The following is a 17,003-nucleotide window of genomic DNA, read 5'->3' on the forward strand; positions in this document are numbered from 1 at the left end:
TGTGCTTTATCTAGTATGAATTCAAAGTTTATTAAGTACAACAGAACAAAAAAGTCAACCATAATAAACAAAAATACTATTTAAATAAGTTGATGCAAGCTCAATTCGAAAATTGAATAATTTTGTTACACCATCTTCAGCTGAGCATACTTTGAGGTCTACGTGAGATCATCAATATCTTGGCTCCTTGATCCTGACTTCAATATAATGTCCCTGTGGTGCTAATATATATATGTATATTACATTGCAATTTTACACTACACAGTTTTCTAATTTTAAGTATATTCAAATACCGAATAAATAAATTACTCAAAAACTGTCACCACTTCTAATTTTATTAACAAGAATCCTCTCTTAGACATGCTTCAGAAAGTTGACATTGTCTCGACATTGACACCATTTGCTATCGCCTTCACTTTCGCTACGAACTTTTGAGCTGAACCCACATCCGTTGATCACGTGTTAATCCCAAAATCATACAGCACTCAGAACAATATTCTTCGTCGATTTAAATTAAACTTTTAGTTTCAAATTCATCTTTTACGTGTGCAGTCGAAACATTCAAAATGATCAGAATAAAAATCAAAACAGTTCTATTCTTAACATTACTTGAAATATTCTTGGTGGCAACAACTGCCTTCGAAGAGGTGAGAACAATTACTTAAAGCAGTGTAGTACAGTGAGTGCTAAAAATGTTTACATCTTCTTCTAATCAGACGTGTGAATTCGACCGAGAAATGGAAAAAAAGTGCCGGATTCATAATTATAAAACCGTGAAACCATTGCTAGATTATTTTAGACAGGTTAGAAATGAGTTAGAAGATAAAGAAATTAAGGAAAATAAGTTAATTGAATTAAATTCGGATCTTATGGAAAAATATCATAAAATTGTTGAAATTCACGAAAAATTCACGAAGGAGGCAGCTCTATTAGATGAGTATAAAAACAAACTTTTGAAAGCGGACAACGATTTGGAATTGTGTCAAACTAATATCTATAGACTTGGATATAGGGTTAATTTACAACAAAATCAAATAAAGGAAGAATTAATATATAAAGCCAACATCATAGCAAATTACCAGCATCAATTAGATACTCTCAACTCTAGGTTAAATGAAAAAGATGAATTTATAAAGAGTTTTAATGTAGATACCCAAAGCATCACAGAACAAGAGATAATAATTGCAACGAAAGTAGAGAAGAGTCAAACTCAGCAATTAATGAAAGATGAAGATAATCAGTTATGTCAATCTCAAAATGATAACTTAAATGCCACTTCTTGCATTCCATTTGGGGATTCAAATGTTCATCAACTCAATATCTCTGGGATAGGTTGCTTCGATGTTTTATGCGATAGTCAGTTAGCTGGACCTGGATGGATTGTAATACAACAAAGAGTTGGGGGAAATGACAGCTTTGATTGGAACTGGGCAACCTACCGCGAAGGATTCGGTTCCATGGATAGCGATTTTTTTCTTGGATTAGAAAAAATACATCGTATCACGAGCTTGCAGCGTTTCGAACTGTATATACATTTGGTTGATAACGACGGCAGCATCTACTTCGCTCATTATGACGACTTCAAAATATCTGATGAGGACAATGGATACGCTCTGAGCTTGGGTAGTTTTAATGGAACTGCGGAGGAGGATGCGATGAGCAACGGCGAAAACATGAAATTCTCAACATTTGATCGCGACCACGACATTGTTGATAGTAATTGCGCAGTTGAATACAGAAGTGGCTGGTGGTACAAGGATTGTTATAATTGGTAAATATTCCAAGTTGTTTTTTTCTGTGGAATACACATTCATTGATTTTTGTTTTTGGTTTTTTGTTATGCAGTAACTTAAATGCACCATATGGACCAAACCTAAATTGGTGGGTGAAAAATAAAATCGAACTTATTGAAGCTAAGATGCTAATTCGCCCGGCCGTTGAAGAAGTGAGCATCTAAAGAGCTGAAACTCCGACATTTATCTTTTTTAATCACTTATAACATATGTAATGGTGAACTATGAATTTGCTTTCCTATTAATTATTCGATCGACTTTTTAAACAAGCGATTTATTTGTTGAATGCCTCATTGAAAGAGATTTGTTTCTATTGTATCATATAGTTTGTATACAAATTGGTGTAGTAAATTATAAGTCCTTAGATACATTCAAACTGTAAATTCTAGGTCTGCGCATGCTATACTTTACCATATTAGGATAAGTTCTGTTGTAAATTGTATATTAATATCGAAGACTAATGATTATCCTGTATATATCATTTCAATCGTGCCTTTATTTAATAAATGATCTACATAAATTCGTTTTTTATCCCAACTTTAAACAAATAGATTTAGCTTCCGCTGCAATAAGAATATAGCTAACATACTGGAATCTAAGTATTTATATAGACGACGACTGAACTCATCAATAATAAATAAATTGTTTAGGACATTAACAAGTTTGTTGCTAGTCGGGCCAATCGAGCTAAAAAATGGATGGGAAAGTCATCTGTGTTAAAGACCACGAGGAACTAGACAAGTCTATATATATGTAATATACAATATATATATTGTTGCTTATTATAGATAATTCTTCAATCTTTTCTGTCTGCTAAAATTCAAATTCGTTTTACATGTATAAGTTCTCACAGACTTACGAGCTGAATTCTTCGACGATATTAATGAAATTTTCAGTTCCAAATTCATCTTGTTTGAGGGCAGTCGAAATATTCAAAATGGGGAGAATAAAAAGAAACACAGTGTGGTTGCTGATGATACTTAAATTATTCTTGGTGGCCACAGCTACTGAAGTAGAGGTGAGGCACAATAACGTAATACAGTATAATAGAGTGAGTGCTAAAAGTATATTCTTTCTTCTTATCAGACATCTCAATTTAACCAACAACTTGAAAATAAAGTTCTGCAATTTTGCCAACAGATGAGCGAAGAGTTAGATCAAAGTAAACTCAAGGAAAAGCCGATTAATGAATTATATTCAAACGTAACAGAAAAGAATTTGCTATTGTGTCAAAATGAAGTGGAAAAATTAAGATCTGAACAAAATGTTACTGTCAAATTAAAAAAAAGATTTGGCAAAAAATTCCGAAAGCTTAAAAATTTGCGTAGGTCAAATGAGTTTTCTCAACTTTAGTCTAATCGATTTTGAATTGTGTAAAGACAACATTACTAAACAACAAACTGTTATTAAGGAACTTAAAGAAAATTTAACAGAGACATTGAGCAGTTTAGAAAGTTTGAGGGTTCAATTAAAGGAACTAAATTCCAGTCTTATTGAAAAAAAATGAACAGATATTTAAATATAATGCGACAATCCAAAATATCACAGAACGTCAGAAAATAACTGAGTTGCAATTAGAGGAGAGTCAACCTAAGCTAAAAATGTTAGAACAGTTTTGTCAAGAAGAAATTGATAAATTAAATTCTACTGATCATGGTATTCCATTACGTTGTTTGCCTTCTTTAAATCAAACTAATCTTTGTGGCATCGATTACTTCGAAGCTGAATGCAATAAAGAGTTATTGAGACTCGGATGGAGAGTAATACAACAGCGAGTTGGTGGAAATGAGGGTTTCAATAGGGATTGGGCCACCTACCGTGAAGGATTCGGTGCAAGGAATAGTGATTTCTTTCTTGGATTGGAGAATATCTATAATCTAACGAATTCGCAGCCCCACGAGATTTATATATATATGGTTGATATAAATGGCATTAAACATTTCTTAAATTGCAACAATTTTAAATTATATGATGAACATAATGATTACGCACTGGATTGCGAAGAAAGTTGGTATGAAATATTCAAAGAACATGCAAACATGAAATTCTCGACATTCGATCGTGACAATGACATTTGCGATTGCGAGTGTGCAAAACACTACGGCGGAGGCTGGTGGTACAATGATTGTTATAGATTGTAAATATTATGGCGCATTGTAATGTGAATACACATCATACGATATATTAATAAATATAAATCTTCTTTTCAGTAATTTAAATGCAAAAGATCCAGAATACAAGAAAACATCAATAGTCAACGGCAAAATGTTGATACGCCCTAAAATATAGATGAACAAGTGAAACTTTGTTATATTTATTTATTTGTATTTGTTTATTTTTAATCATTTGTAAATTAATTGAATGAATAAAATGCTTCTATATAAGCAAATCATTTTTTTACAAGAAAGCTACAAGTGTGATCGACTGTGAGATACCTGCTAACCATTGTGAATAAAAGCAAATCAGTGCGGTATTTATTTTCAAATATAGCAAATTAATATACCGTAAAAATTAAAAAAAAAATGTATATATATACATCAAAGGCTACATTTGCTATATGATATATGTAGTTCTACATTTAAAATATACCATAGAGTACAAAATATACCACTAAGACCATCAGTAACTAGGCGTTTTTTTTTTGTTTTTAAATAACCAAATTTTCAGCAATTTAAAATACTGTAGTTATTATTATATGAACCAATTTCGGGTCTCTAACTTCAAAATTACGTTTGTTATTCGATTTTAATCGATTTAAGGGGGCGTAAATTTAAAACAAACTTTATCTGCATGCAAATATAATAATGTCGAAAAAACAGTATATCCGTATATATCTCAGATATCTAGTCGTCCATGCGGACGGACAAACGAATATGACTATATAATAATATAATACCCTTCTACCCTAGCGGGGTAGGGGTATACAAAGAACTTAACTTAACTTGTTATGTAAACCTTTTTAAATCTCAAAGTTACAAGCTCTTAAAACGAACCAAGATTATATATTTCTGATATGGTCGGAATTAACTCCTTCAACGCGATACACAAATTTCAGCTTTTTAGAAAACCTCTTCAATGACACTAGGATATTAAAAAAACTACATATTCCATGGAGACTGCTACCGACAATTTCAACTAAAGTGGATGCTACAACAAACAACAATATGAAGAAAAACAACAACAGCTCCTCTAAGATGATTGATAAAAGCTGTTCAACTGCGAATAGTACGTAAACAGCATGACAAGAAGAGAGCTAAGTAAAGTGCAAGCAAAGCGCCAGCAATGCTGTTAAATGAGTGGAGAGAGAGAGAGAGAGTGAGACGGGGAAGAAACTTGCATATCGAGTTGCTTCTCTAATGTGACAGCTCAATGCAATTTTGTTGGCAATGACAACCAGCAACAACAACAGGAACAACAGCAATGACAACAGCAGCTCATTCTATTAGGCACAGTGCTTCACGAAAGTATATACACACCACATTCACGTTGTAATCGAACGAACTGAAAAAAATTTTTTTTTTTTTTTATTATTTTTGTTGTTTTTTTTTTTTGTAATAACAAAATTCACTTTAATGTGGAGTATAGTAAAATTCATATTTATACATTTCAGTAGTTTACTAACAACTGTTGCTCACTATAATTTGAATACACACACACAGACATATCATATAGAAATAATAAGGAAACAGAACTGACGAAGTATCGGGGCGGGAGAGGAGTGGTGAAAAGGCAACAGGCAAAAACTGAAAACTGTAACTGAAATGCTGCGCAAACAACTTTGAACGTCAATTTGTCAACTTAAAACGAAAATTGAATGCAAAGCTTTACGACACAACGCGTCGTTACGTTAACGGTGGCAGCGACTGCGACGTCGACGCTAACGTTAGCGCCTGACGCAGTCACAGCCAATTTTGGATTCAATTTTTGCTGGTGCGCTTTGTGCTGCAGTCCCAGCATTTTTGGTTGCTTTCACTGGAATTGTTGCTACAGGCACACAATAAAGAAACGAAGCGCGGGGCGTGCGGATGGGGCTGAAAGTCAAGAGAGTCAGAGTTAATGCCGTTATCGTAGGTGCGGCAAACATGACATGACGTTGCCACAACTGCGCTTGATAATGAGCAGTTAAAGCCAGAAGCAGAAGAAAACGCCAAAAGCTTCCGTAATGCTCAAACTCGAGCTGACAGTGAGGGCGCCATAAAGTGATAGAGAGAGAGAAAGAGAGAGCTCACTTGGTGAGAGCATTTGCAAAGCAAAATGCAATACTAATGCAAACAGTCAAAGTGTTAGTGTGTGAGTATGTAAGTTCGCCTTACACCACCAATTTTTTTGGGCAAAATTTAAACTTGCACGTGTTGACGACTTGCATATGCATGGACATACAAACATGTACATATGTATGTAGCATGTATGTGCATATGTATATGCGTGAATGTACAGTTTATGTGAGAGAGAGCGAGAGCGGGAGCAAGAGAGCTTCCCCTCAATGTCGATCATCGACAAAGTTGTCAACGTAAAATGCCAAAACAAAACTGCCTACGTGAGCGACAGATACGTCGTGTCGTCGTCGTCCATGCACTTCTCTCTCGCTCCCACAATACTTACAGGCACAGCAATCGACTAACCTAACATAAAATCCGCCCCTTGATTAACAAAAACAACCAAATTTGCCGTGAAATGCAATTCCGTTTTGATTCTTTTTGCGTTTCTGCTGATTCGCAAAATTCGTTACCGCTGTTATGAAGCTTTTTGTGAATTTTGTTTTTTGTTATTTTGCTTCGTGGCGACGTCGGCAGCGGCAGCGGCGGCGGCAACAGCGACAACGATAACAACTTCTCAACGACGGCAACAATATTTACAGCTGTGGCTGCCGTTGCACAGTGGAACTAGGTAGCATTTTTGAAGCCAGACTTTCGATCCAAATTAACTTTTCTTAATTAACATATTTTTTCGCACTTGCAGTTCAATGAGTAATCACAAGTTATTGTTTTTGAGTTATTGATAGTTAATGAATGATTTATTAGCTTGGAATTTTTATTAAATTAATATATTAATTAATTAATTAATAGTCTATACGAGAATACACACAAATTTCTATTCGCTTATAATTCAGTTATAAATTATTACAAAACCCATACGACATAAACACATGAATTAAATAATATAATCATACATAGTACAACATATTGAATAAAATAATACTTCAAAATGGGATTCAAATTCTATTGAGTTAAGAAAATATGTAATAATAATATCATCAGATATATAAGATAACTTTGTCATTCACATTTAATGATTTCTCTGACGTGAAAGACATCAAAATTATATGTATGTATGTACATTTGTATGTATGTATGTAAGGTTGATCATATGTATGCGTATGTTAACGAGCACACGCCTCTAGCTTTGTCGATCCAGCGCGTCATGGCCGCCACTTTGCTACACGAATAGCAAGTTATTTTTTCTTGGCACTTGGCAACGTTCTTCACATGCGCAGAAGTCGCACGCCCCGGCCCACTGTGCAACGTGTTGCCGTTGACGGTAGCGACAGCAACAGCAGCAACAACAGCAGCAGCAGGCAGCAACGATCGCCACACGAGCAAAATTGAACAAAACACAAAATAAAAAGAAAAACGAGAAAGTGAATTTGTGTTTAACGCGCCGAATTTTTGATGCCCTTACTAATTGCAAAATGAAGATTGCATTGCAATAAAATGAAAGAAAAAAGTGAGGCGGAGAGGAAAATGAAGAACTAAAATGGCAGCTTAGAAATAAGCAGAAGAGAGTGCTGAAAAAGACGCATGATGCAAATGATATGAGAGAGAGTTTGAGTGTATGGTGTGCTTGTGTGTGTGTGCGATTGATTCTCGTTCTAAGCTTTTGCCAAAGCTTATGGCAAAGCTGTAATGCTTTTGGAGAGACGTAAACGGCAGCAGCAGCAGCAAGGTTGCTTCATGTTTCGCAAGGCGGGGGCCGGGGGCGTGCCAAGTGACGAACTTACGGCCAACAAACAACAGCAGCGGCAACAACAACAACGGCGGCAACAGCAACTGGCCCGTTTGGAGCAGCGCGCATGCCACACACAGTTTAAATATGTGAAATTAGTACAAATCGTGATTTCAACAGCGAACGACCGACGACGAACGACGAAGCGGCGAAAACAACAACAACGAACGTGTGTCGGGGGATCGTAACGTCAACGTTTCGAGTGGCAACAGCAGCAGCAGCAGCAATAACAACAACACCGTCACGTCACGTCGCACGTATGTATTGCGGCAACAACAACAACATGCAATAAAACAGCTGATAGCAGCAACAAATAGAAAACCCAAAACACTCAGCAGCAACAGCAGCAGCAGCAGCAACAACAAAAGCGTCGCATTATCAAGCAAGCAACCAACAGGTCTCCGGCAGCGCAGCAGCAGCACCAGCAACAACAACGACAACAACAGCTACGTTGTTGAGTTGTCGAGTGAGCGCAAAAAAAAAACAAAAAGCCCCCGCGTGCCGCTGCAACCAGCAACCAGCGAACACAAACACATTACACACACAGCGAGACACACTAATACACGCATACATATTCGCGGTCGCCAGCCAGTGTGCACACACACCAATACAAACAAGTGAACAGCAAAGCACAGAGTCTCGCACACCTTTGCGTTGATTTTGGACGAAGCGACGTCGGTCGCACCGTGGTACAAGCAACTGTCAAAAACTGAACACTGATCACACGTGGTAAGCGATCAATTGGCAAGCCACAATCATTGCTTATCAATAAGCAAGAGAAACAATAATTTCACACAATTTACTAAGCAATCCAAATTCTTTAAGTTTAAAAACAAAGTTGCACTTAAATTCTAAAACTATTCAGCTTAAATGATAAGCAATCAAAATTTTATTGCATCCAAATATTTATTTGCTTAAAATCACACATATTAATGTGTACTAGCAAAAAGAAATTTGATTTCATTAACAAAGGTATTAAAGAACTTGTTTTATGATTCGCACCTAAATAGTTTCACAAATTTGCCATGGCATAAAAGTTTTATGATTGCATTTAAATGCATATACTATTGTGTTTAAGCATCAGCAAACAGATTTTATTTAGTTTGAACTTATAATTTGCATTCAAATAATTCCAGAAAACTTAATAGATTTCAATTTGCATTGAAATGCAACCACTCACAGTGTAATTGTAAAAGGAGCAATTACATTTGCTTGACTTTCGATGCCTATCGATAAGTTTAGAACTGCTTCAAAGCAGTGAAACTGTTGAAATATTTTTGGCAAATGCAGTTTGCATTTCTTGTGCCATTTGCACCACTGTGCAACGCTCACTTGCGCGCTCTCTCTCGCACAAAGTGCAGCTGAGCTGCCGTTTGGCCGCCGCCGCCGCCACACTTGCCGCTGCTGCTGCCGTTACTGTTGCTGCTGCTGCTACGCTTCCTCTGCCACACAACCGCTAGCCGCGGCGCGCCGCCGCCGCCTCAGTCGAAAGTCAAAAGCAACGTGTTGTGGACGCGTTTTTTTTTGTGAACGTCGCGTTGCGTTGCGTTTACCTTCTTTTGCTACCTACCTTCCTCTCTCTATCAAACACACACACACACTACACTCTCTTCCTCTCTCTCTCACACACAAACGCAGCTTGCGCGCGCGCGCACTTTACAACCCCCCACAAAACAACCCCACCACACACATAAAAGAGAGAGAGAGAGAGACAGACAGAAGGAACTCAGCAACTTCCTTGCTTCCCCCAGCAACAACTTTCACCACACACACAATGTCCAGCAGCGGCGCCGCAGCGCAGTACAAACTTGACGCCAACTCCAATGCCATCGTTTTGATTACGGACGCTGCTGGCGCTGTCGCAGCGCTGCCACCGTCACCGTCAGCACCTGGCGATCGCATCGAATGGTCGCGCGCCACAATATTGGGATTCATCGAGGACTATCGACGTCAGCGCGTCCTTTGGGACCCCAACACGAAAGGCTATCACATCAAACAAACAAAATACGAGGCGTTAAAGCTGCTGAGTGAGAAATATGGCACCGAAATACGTTCGATACGTTCGAAAATTAAATCGCTGCGCTCGTCATTTCATCGCGAGCATGGCAAGGTGCTCAATGGACGCAATCGTGGTGTGCATTATCAGCCCATGTGGTTTGCCTATGAAGCGATACGTTTCATCTTGGATGGTGACGTCGACGTCGACAGCAACGTCGCTGCCTTGGATGCTGCTGCTGTCGTTGAGCCGGTTGCTGTTGATTCGGAAGCGGCTGATAAACTAGCCCTAATGCATAGCCTAGATTTGGAACAGCTGACAGCTGCTGGCAAACAGCAACAGGTTGTTGAGCAGCAGCAGCAGCAAAGCGAAGAGTTCGCTGCTCGCGTCGCTGCTGCCGTCGCAGCTGTGGCAGCCGCTGCGGCAGCGAATATCAGGGAACGGGATCATCATTTGCTGCTGGATACCAACAACGATGCAGCGACCTCCGAAGCTAACTCAAATGGATGTGCGGGCGTTGGCAGCGACGCGACTGCAGCAGCAGCAGCAGCGGACGCAGCAGCAACTGCATCAGTCTCAGCAGCCGTGGTAAGCGCCTATTTTTGCCTATTACTTTTTCTGTTGTGCATATTTTTTCTTTTCATTTCTTATGGGTCACACTGCAAAGCTCGGTTGAGCATATGCGCGCAAGTGAAACAGCATGAGACATCTGCATGTGCAATACGGTTACATAGTTGTACTTGTGTGTACATAAATATATATGTATGTAAATGCATATGTGTGTATGTTTGTATACAATTTTGGATGCTCTTTAATACATAGTATTGTTATGCAGAGTATTTGCTTACCGCATAGACTCAACTGCAGTATTCTTGTGTTTTGCTTGTTGTTGTCGTTCCGGTAAAGCTTTTGCTTTGCATACTACTCTTTGTCCGTGTGTGTGTTTGCGTTTGTGCTTTTGTATGCGTGAGTGGTTTGACTTGTTTTGCGGCAGCAGCAGCAGCACACGCGCCGACGCTGCTAGCTTTGCTCTGTCTGTCTGTGTCTAGCGGTTCGTGGCGCACAGTGGGGCATGAGCTTGTATTTGTTACAGTATGTGTGATGTGTATGTGTGTCGAATTAACTGCCTGGCTGCTTAACGTTGTTAGTTAGTTGCTATCGTCTGTTATCGCTGTTATCGATATCGATATCGAGCTATTAACATTGCTTATGCATGCCGCTCAAATTATGAACAATTTGTAGTCACTGTGCTATGTCTGTGTCGCTCTGCTGCTATTGCGTCGCATGCGCTTGATAAGCGTTTGCTATATTGTTGTGCAAGTTTGTGTGTATTTGTGTGCGTGCTGTGTGTGTACGTGTGTGTCAACTGGCTTTGATTCGCGCTGCTGCTGCTGCTGTTGGCTGTTGTTGCTACCATATGTGTGTGTTGCATCAGCCGTAGAAATCGTCAGCTACACGTTTGGCGCCGACCTCCGCCACCCGCCCCGCCCTGCCCTGCCCTGCTGCTTCACACACACCCACCACTCCCGCAGCCCTCGTCTCCCCTTTGGCAATGGACCCGCCTAAGCAGCAACAGCTTCAATATACATACTACATTTGTAGTAAGTTGCTGTTGTGCTGCGGTTTGTTTTTTTCCTCTCTTTCTCCATACCCGTTAGCCAAAAGTTTAAAAAGGTATTTCTGTTTTGTGGAACAAACAGGGAATACAAAAATGAGTTCGTTTATTTTAGATTTATTTTATTTATTTATTTTTATTATTTCACTCTTGCGTTTCATTTTGGATTTTAATATAAAATAAAAGAATAAAAAAAACTATTAATATGAGGAAGTATGTTGATTTCGGAGACTAGAGATGACAAATTGTATAAATACGCACCACTAAGGGCTAACAAAATCAAATTATATTTGCTAATTTCTCCAATAACATATTCCAGTTGTTTGGCAAATAACAAATTTTAAGCTTTAATGCTTTAGTCACACTAAATTGTTGTGGAATCATATAACAAAAAAATACGTAGCGGGTATCTCAGAGTCGGACATTGTGTGAACTCTAGCTTTTCTTACTTTGCTTTATTTTTATTTTTGCTGTTTTTTTTTGCGTCTCTCTTTTTTTAGTTCGTTCGTTTGCTTCGCCTTGTCCGTCCACTTCGTTTGCTTGTCTCTGGCCACTCGTTGGTCCACTTCAATGTTGACTTCGTTGCGTTCCCCCTATCTCTTCACCCGCCACCCCTCTCTCTATCAACAAACCAAACAACTAATTTAATCGTCGCTCGTCGCCGTGTGTTTGTGGATGTGTGTGTGTGTGTGTAAGTGAGTCTGTGGCTCACATTTATTTATTTATTTTTTATTACTATTCTAATTTGTTTTTCACTCGGCTGTGTTGTTATTATTATTTGTCTGACAAATTCTTCGCATTGCCATAATTGTTGTAGTTATTATTTTTGCTTTGCTGATTCTTAACGTTTTTTTTTTCTATCGCCTCTCTCTCTCTCTCTATCTTTTATAGACACGTTCCTCTTCCGATTTGGACGGCGAGAATTATTGCAATATTAGCGCCGAAGATGTGAAAACTGAAATTGTAAGTATAATATAAAAGTGCGAACTGTAGTTAACCCCAACACGATTACTAATTGCCTTTTGATTGACTTCACCGATTCTTCACCTAATACCCTATACGCAAATTAGTTTTGAGAAGGGTATAAGCTTTATTTCATTACGCATTAGACTCGAAAAATATCGAATGATTAAAAGAAATACATATATATATTTTTTTAATAGAGACACAAGCTGTACATCATTTTTAACTTTTTTAAAATACTGTTTCAAGATTTTTTTTAAGATGTTTAGATAAGTGATATTTGAAATATCATAATTGAAAATGCTTTGCTTTAAAAATCGTAAATTTTTCAAATATTCTATTACTTAGAAAATATTTTTGCTTAAAGATATATAATATTCGCCAGTTTTTTTTATGGATAAAGAGTAGGAAGTGAATACTAATTATTATTTTATGCTTATACTATTTAATAGCTTACATACTCTGTACTTTATATAGAAAGACTTCCTCAAAAACTTGTAAACAAGTCTTATTTTTGTTATTTATTTTTTTTTAAATGATTTTTTGTTTAAATACAGTACGTTGTTTACGTTTTATTTTTGATAAAGATAAAGAAAAAGGAACTTTTTTATATCCTTTAAAATCCAATTTGTTATTCAAGTGTATTCCTGAAAGATTAGGCACATTAATAGCTTGCATTATTTTAACTTTCATTGTCAGTAAAGATTTAATTCTTCAATTTATATAAAGAGGCTTCAAATGCCATTATAATTTGGACAATGTTTTGTTATTGGAAGTGGTTACTATCCTTTCAAAAGCAAGTCTTTTATATAATTGCATAAGAGTATTTATTTTTCTTAGACACTTTAGTAGCTACTTATAGCTGTGAACTTTGAAATAGCAGTGCTAGTAGTAGTGTATTTATAGAGTACAATCCCTCTTAACATAAATGTATATTTTCTTTTCGCCCTCCTCTCAGATTGAGCATGAAAGTGAGCTGGGACTGCTCGATCGTCAGACGAGCACACCGCTATCGCTGAGTTACTTCAAGCCCACGGATCTGACGTACAATCCTCGGAAGCGCAAGGCGCAGAATCCGATGGATGACAATGATGATGGTGGCAGTGATTGTGGAGTGGGAGATGCTGCTGCTGCTGCAGCTGCAGCTGGGCCTGCCGGTGTGGGCGTTGGCATCGTTGGGGGCGTGGTTGGGGCGCTGACACTGACGCCAATCAAATCATCATCGATGCAGTCGCAGTCGCAGCCGCTGTCGTCGCAACAGCAGCAGCAGCTGCAGCTGAACCACAGTCAGATAGCATTTCATGCACTGCAACAACACTTTAGCCACAGCCACAATCTCAGCCACAGCAGCCACAATGGCAATGGGCATTCACAGCAGCACTTCCATCCCCATCATCATCAGCAGCGGCAGCAACAACATTCCAATAACATGGCACAAAAACGTGATCGTGATCGTGATCTCTCTTCCTCGCCAACTGAGGCCAACAACAACAGCAACAACAACAACAACAACAACCACAGCAGCAGCAGCAATAGCAACAATAATAATAATCGTAATTCGTCCACATCCTTGGAGCTGACAACAGCGACAGCAGCAACAACCAGCAACAGCAGTAGCAGCAGCAGCGGCATATCCTCAAGCCTCAAGCTCAGCACCAACGCCAACAACAACAACAGCAGCAGCAACAACATCAGCAGCAATCATGTGGATGAGTATGGAGTGTTTGGGGAATACGTGGCCATCACCATACGTAAGCTAAAGACATCAAAGTCAAAGATTGTGGTCAAGCATCTGATCAATAATCTGCTCTACGAAGCAGAGCTGGGTAAATATGATCAGGGCATGCCAGCCTCCAAGGAGCCGCCGCAGCTCTACAAGATGCAATAGTCGATAGTTATCGATATCTAGTACGCGGCTTGTAGTTAACAAAAACAAAAAAAAAAAAGAAGAAAACAAAACAAAGCAAAACAATATTATGATAAAGAAAGAAAAACAAATGAGGGGTATCCAATCCAGAGAACGCACTAGTCAGCAAAATCAGAGAGCGAGCGAGTTAATTGTGGATAAGGGGGATAAGGGGGATTTAGCCAAGCGCATTTCATTCAGGGACAAAGACCATTTAAGTACTTTATACACTAAACATACAAATTAAGCATACGTAGTGAGAGAGGAGAACATATCAACAACAATTGTGAATGATATCAGTGAAAATCAGTCAGCAACCCACGAAGAACAGCAAAATGTCAACATACCATTAAATGAATTAAATATTACCATATATACATATATATATATATATACATTTGTACTATATATTATTATATACAAGAATTTTTTCAGTTCAGTTTTCAGTTTTTAGTTTTGTTTTTTTTTTTTACGTTTATTTACAATTTAATTTTGGCAATAACACTTTTTGAACTCAGGTGCCTTTATTTTTCGTAGTCATTTAAGCGTTGTTATCTTATGCATTAATGAATCAATCAATACACATATGTATGTACACATACCCTTACATATTTACATATATTTTCAATATATAGTCGTAGTAGAATCTACGTTGAATCAGCAACGAAAAACTGTAGCCACAATATTAATGTATATAATTATTAAGTCAATTAATTCTCTTACGGATCGGATCATATGCGAAATGCTAAAACTTATACTATGCATATGCATCCAACTTAAAGCGCTTTGTACATATTATATGTAGAATGGAGGAAGCGAAACAAAACCACTTTGTAATAATTATTTCATAAGTATCTATTACCAATTTTGTTACTGAAACTAATTTGAATTGATCTAAAGTTAACTAATAAAAAGAACACTGTTGAATTATTTCATTTTGAAAATGATACGTATAACGACTGTTTTATTATTATATTTGTACCTGCAGGAAATGTATGCAACAGACAGAGGCATCTCCGACCCCATGAAGTATATACATATATTCTTGATTAACGTCAACAGGCGAGACAATGTAGCCATCTCCGTCTGTCTGTCTGTCTGTCTGTATGAACACCTAAATCTCAGAGACTATAAGAGATAGAGCTATAATTTTTGTTAACAGTACTTGTTAAGTTTCCAAGCAGATCTAGTTTGCTTCAAATTTTGTGCCAAGCGTGCTTCCGCCCCGGGAATAACAAAAGCTAAAGTCTTGAATTTTGCTACAGTCAATATAGTATATATGTATGTACATACAATAAAGTACAGACTTGTATAAGTTATTTTTAGGAAATACTTTTGTATAGACGAAAGTATGTAGTATATCCATATACCAAATATAGCCTTTGATATGTTTTAGTATTTTTATGGTATTTTAATTTGGTATATTTTAGTAATAATACCGTACTGTTTTGCTTTCATTAAAAATGGGTAGTGAGTATCTCACAGTCGAGCACTCTCGACTGTCCTAGTTGTTTTGGCTGACAATCTGGTATATTTGAGTACTCCATGATAACTTTTAAATGTAGTTCTAAACTAATATACCAAATAAAGTTTTTGGTATTTTTTTTTAGTATTTTGTGGTGTATTTGATCAATAATACCGCACTGTTTTTCCTTCATTAAAAAAGGGTAGCGGGTATCTCACAGTCGAGGACACTCGACTGTAGCTTTCTTACTATTATATTATATTATATGATATTCTTAAATTTGCAAGTAAGAAACATTCTGAAATTTTAAACTATAAATTATTAATTATTATTTTTATTATTCATTACTAATATGACACAAAGCAATGAAAACACTTGCTAATTTAAAATTCGTAGAGTATTCAATCGTTTATGGACTTGTATTTTCCTTGGCGATTTCAATCAGCATTATGTGTGCTTGGTTCTTGATGATTTCTTCGAGTTGTTTACTTATCGAATCGAATCGAAACGAATCGTTTTGAAAGCTCAGCCTATTGCGCATTTCTAATGCGATTACTCGACACACTCATGTAGTGTTATGACTTCGCGGTTCTCGGCGTTCTGGGGCAGTCAACACAATGGAGTTCGTTGTTGGTCTTGCGAACGAAAACGAAACAATTGCTGCTTGTTTTTTTGATCATAAATCAAAAATGCTCTCAACTGTAACGAAGACAACTGAAATAAAAAACAATACACAAAAATAAAAAAAAAAACAAAACAAAAAATTAAGAAAAACAATCGTAAATAATTTTATGAATTTCTCTTAATGGATAAATAATAACTTGCATTAAGTATATCATTTCAATGTGAATTGTGACTGGGTATAATAAGCTCGAAGTCAAGTGAGAATTTCTCTATTTGTTATGTGCGCATTGATAACAGCTCAACAGGCATTTGTTGATAAGCAATATTGAATGAACACACACACACATATGTATTTGTTTATGTTTTTAGCTCAAGGCCGCAATAAATTCAATTAGACTGTTTTGAATCGGTTTATTTCTGCAAATTTCCATTTAAATCCGATTGTGTTTCACTTTCATTGCGGCTGCACAACGCCGCGTATGCGCAATTTAAGTATCATAAAGAGATGTGCAAACACACTTCTATATACTGAAGGTACATATAGAACGTTCTAACTTTATGATCAATCGATAAAATTGTTTTCTAAATTTAACTTAAAGATCGCATAATTAGCTGGTAATTGTATTGTGCATTTTGTA

At 37.2% G+C, this 17,003-nt stretch overlaps 2 protein-coding genes across 3 annotated transcripts; both read left to right on the forward strand.

Annotated features, from left to right (window-relative positions):
• The first annotated feature begins 559 nt into the window (after positions 1–559).
• On the forward strand, positions 560–2,162 carry LOC132792002 (ficolin-1-like). The gene is made up of 3 exons (XM_060801184.1): positions 560–647; positions 717–1,771; positions 1,846–2,162. The coding sequence occupies exons 1-3, from the start codon at positions 567–569 to the stop codon at positions 1,955–1,957; spliced, it is 1,248 nt and encodes a 415-aa protein (XP_060657167.1). The 5' UTR covers positions 560–566; the 3' UTR covers positions 1,958–2,162.
• Positions 2,163–7,694: 5,532 nt separating this feature from the next.
• On the forward strand, positions 7,695–15,215 carry LOC132789529 (homeobox protein 6). 2 transcript variants are annotated; one of them, XM_060797595.1, is made up of 4 exons: positions 7,695–8,053; positions 9,548–10,380; positions 12,299–12,370; positions 13,329–15,215. In XM_060797595.1, exons 2-4 carry the CDS (start codon positions 9,571–9,573, stop codon positions 14,256–14,258), a joined length of 1,812 nt encoding a protein of 603 aa, XP_060653578.1. In that variant the 5' UTR covers positions 7,695–8,053; positions 9,548–9,570; the 3' UTR covers positions 14,259–15,215. The 2 variants fall into 2 exon arrangements, with proteins under 2 accessions (XP_060653578.1, XP_060653577.1); XM_060797594.1 differs by having other exon boundaries at positions 7,696–8,053; positions 9,435–10,380.
• Positions 15,216–17,003: the final 1,788 nt, after the last annotated feature.

This window comes from Drosophila nasuta, chromosome 3 (genome assembly GCF_023558535.2).
Source record: "Drosophila nasuta strain 15112-1781.00 chromosome 3, ASM2355853v1, whole genome shotgun sequence".
In the NCBI taxonomy this organism is placed as follows: Eukaryota; Metazoa; Arthropoda; class Insecta; order Diptera; family Drosophilidae; genus Drosophila; species Drosophila nasuta.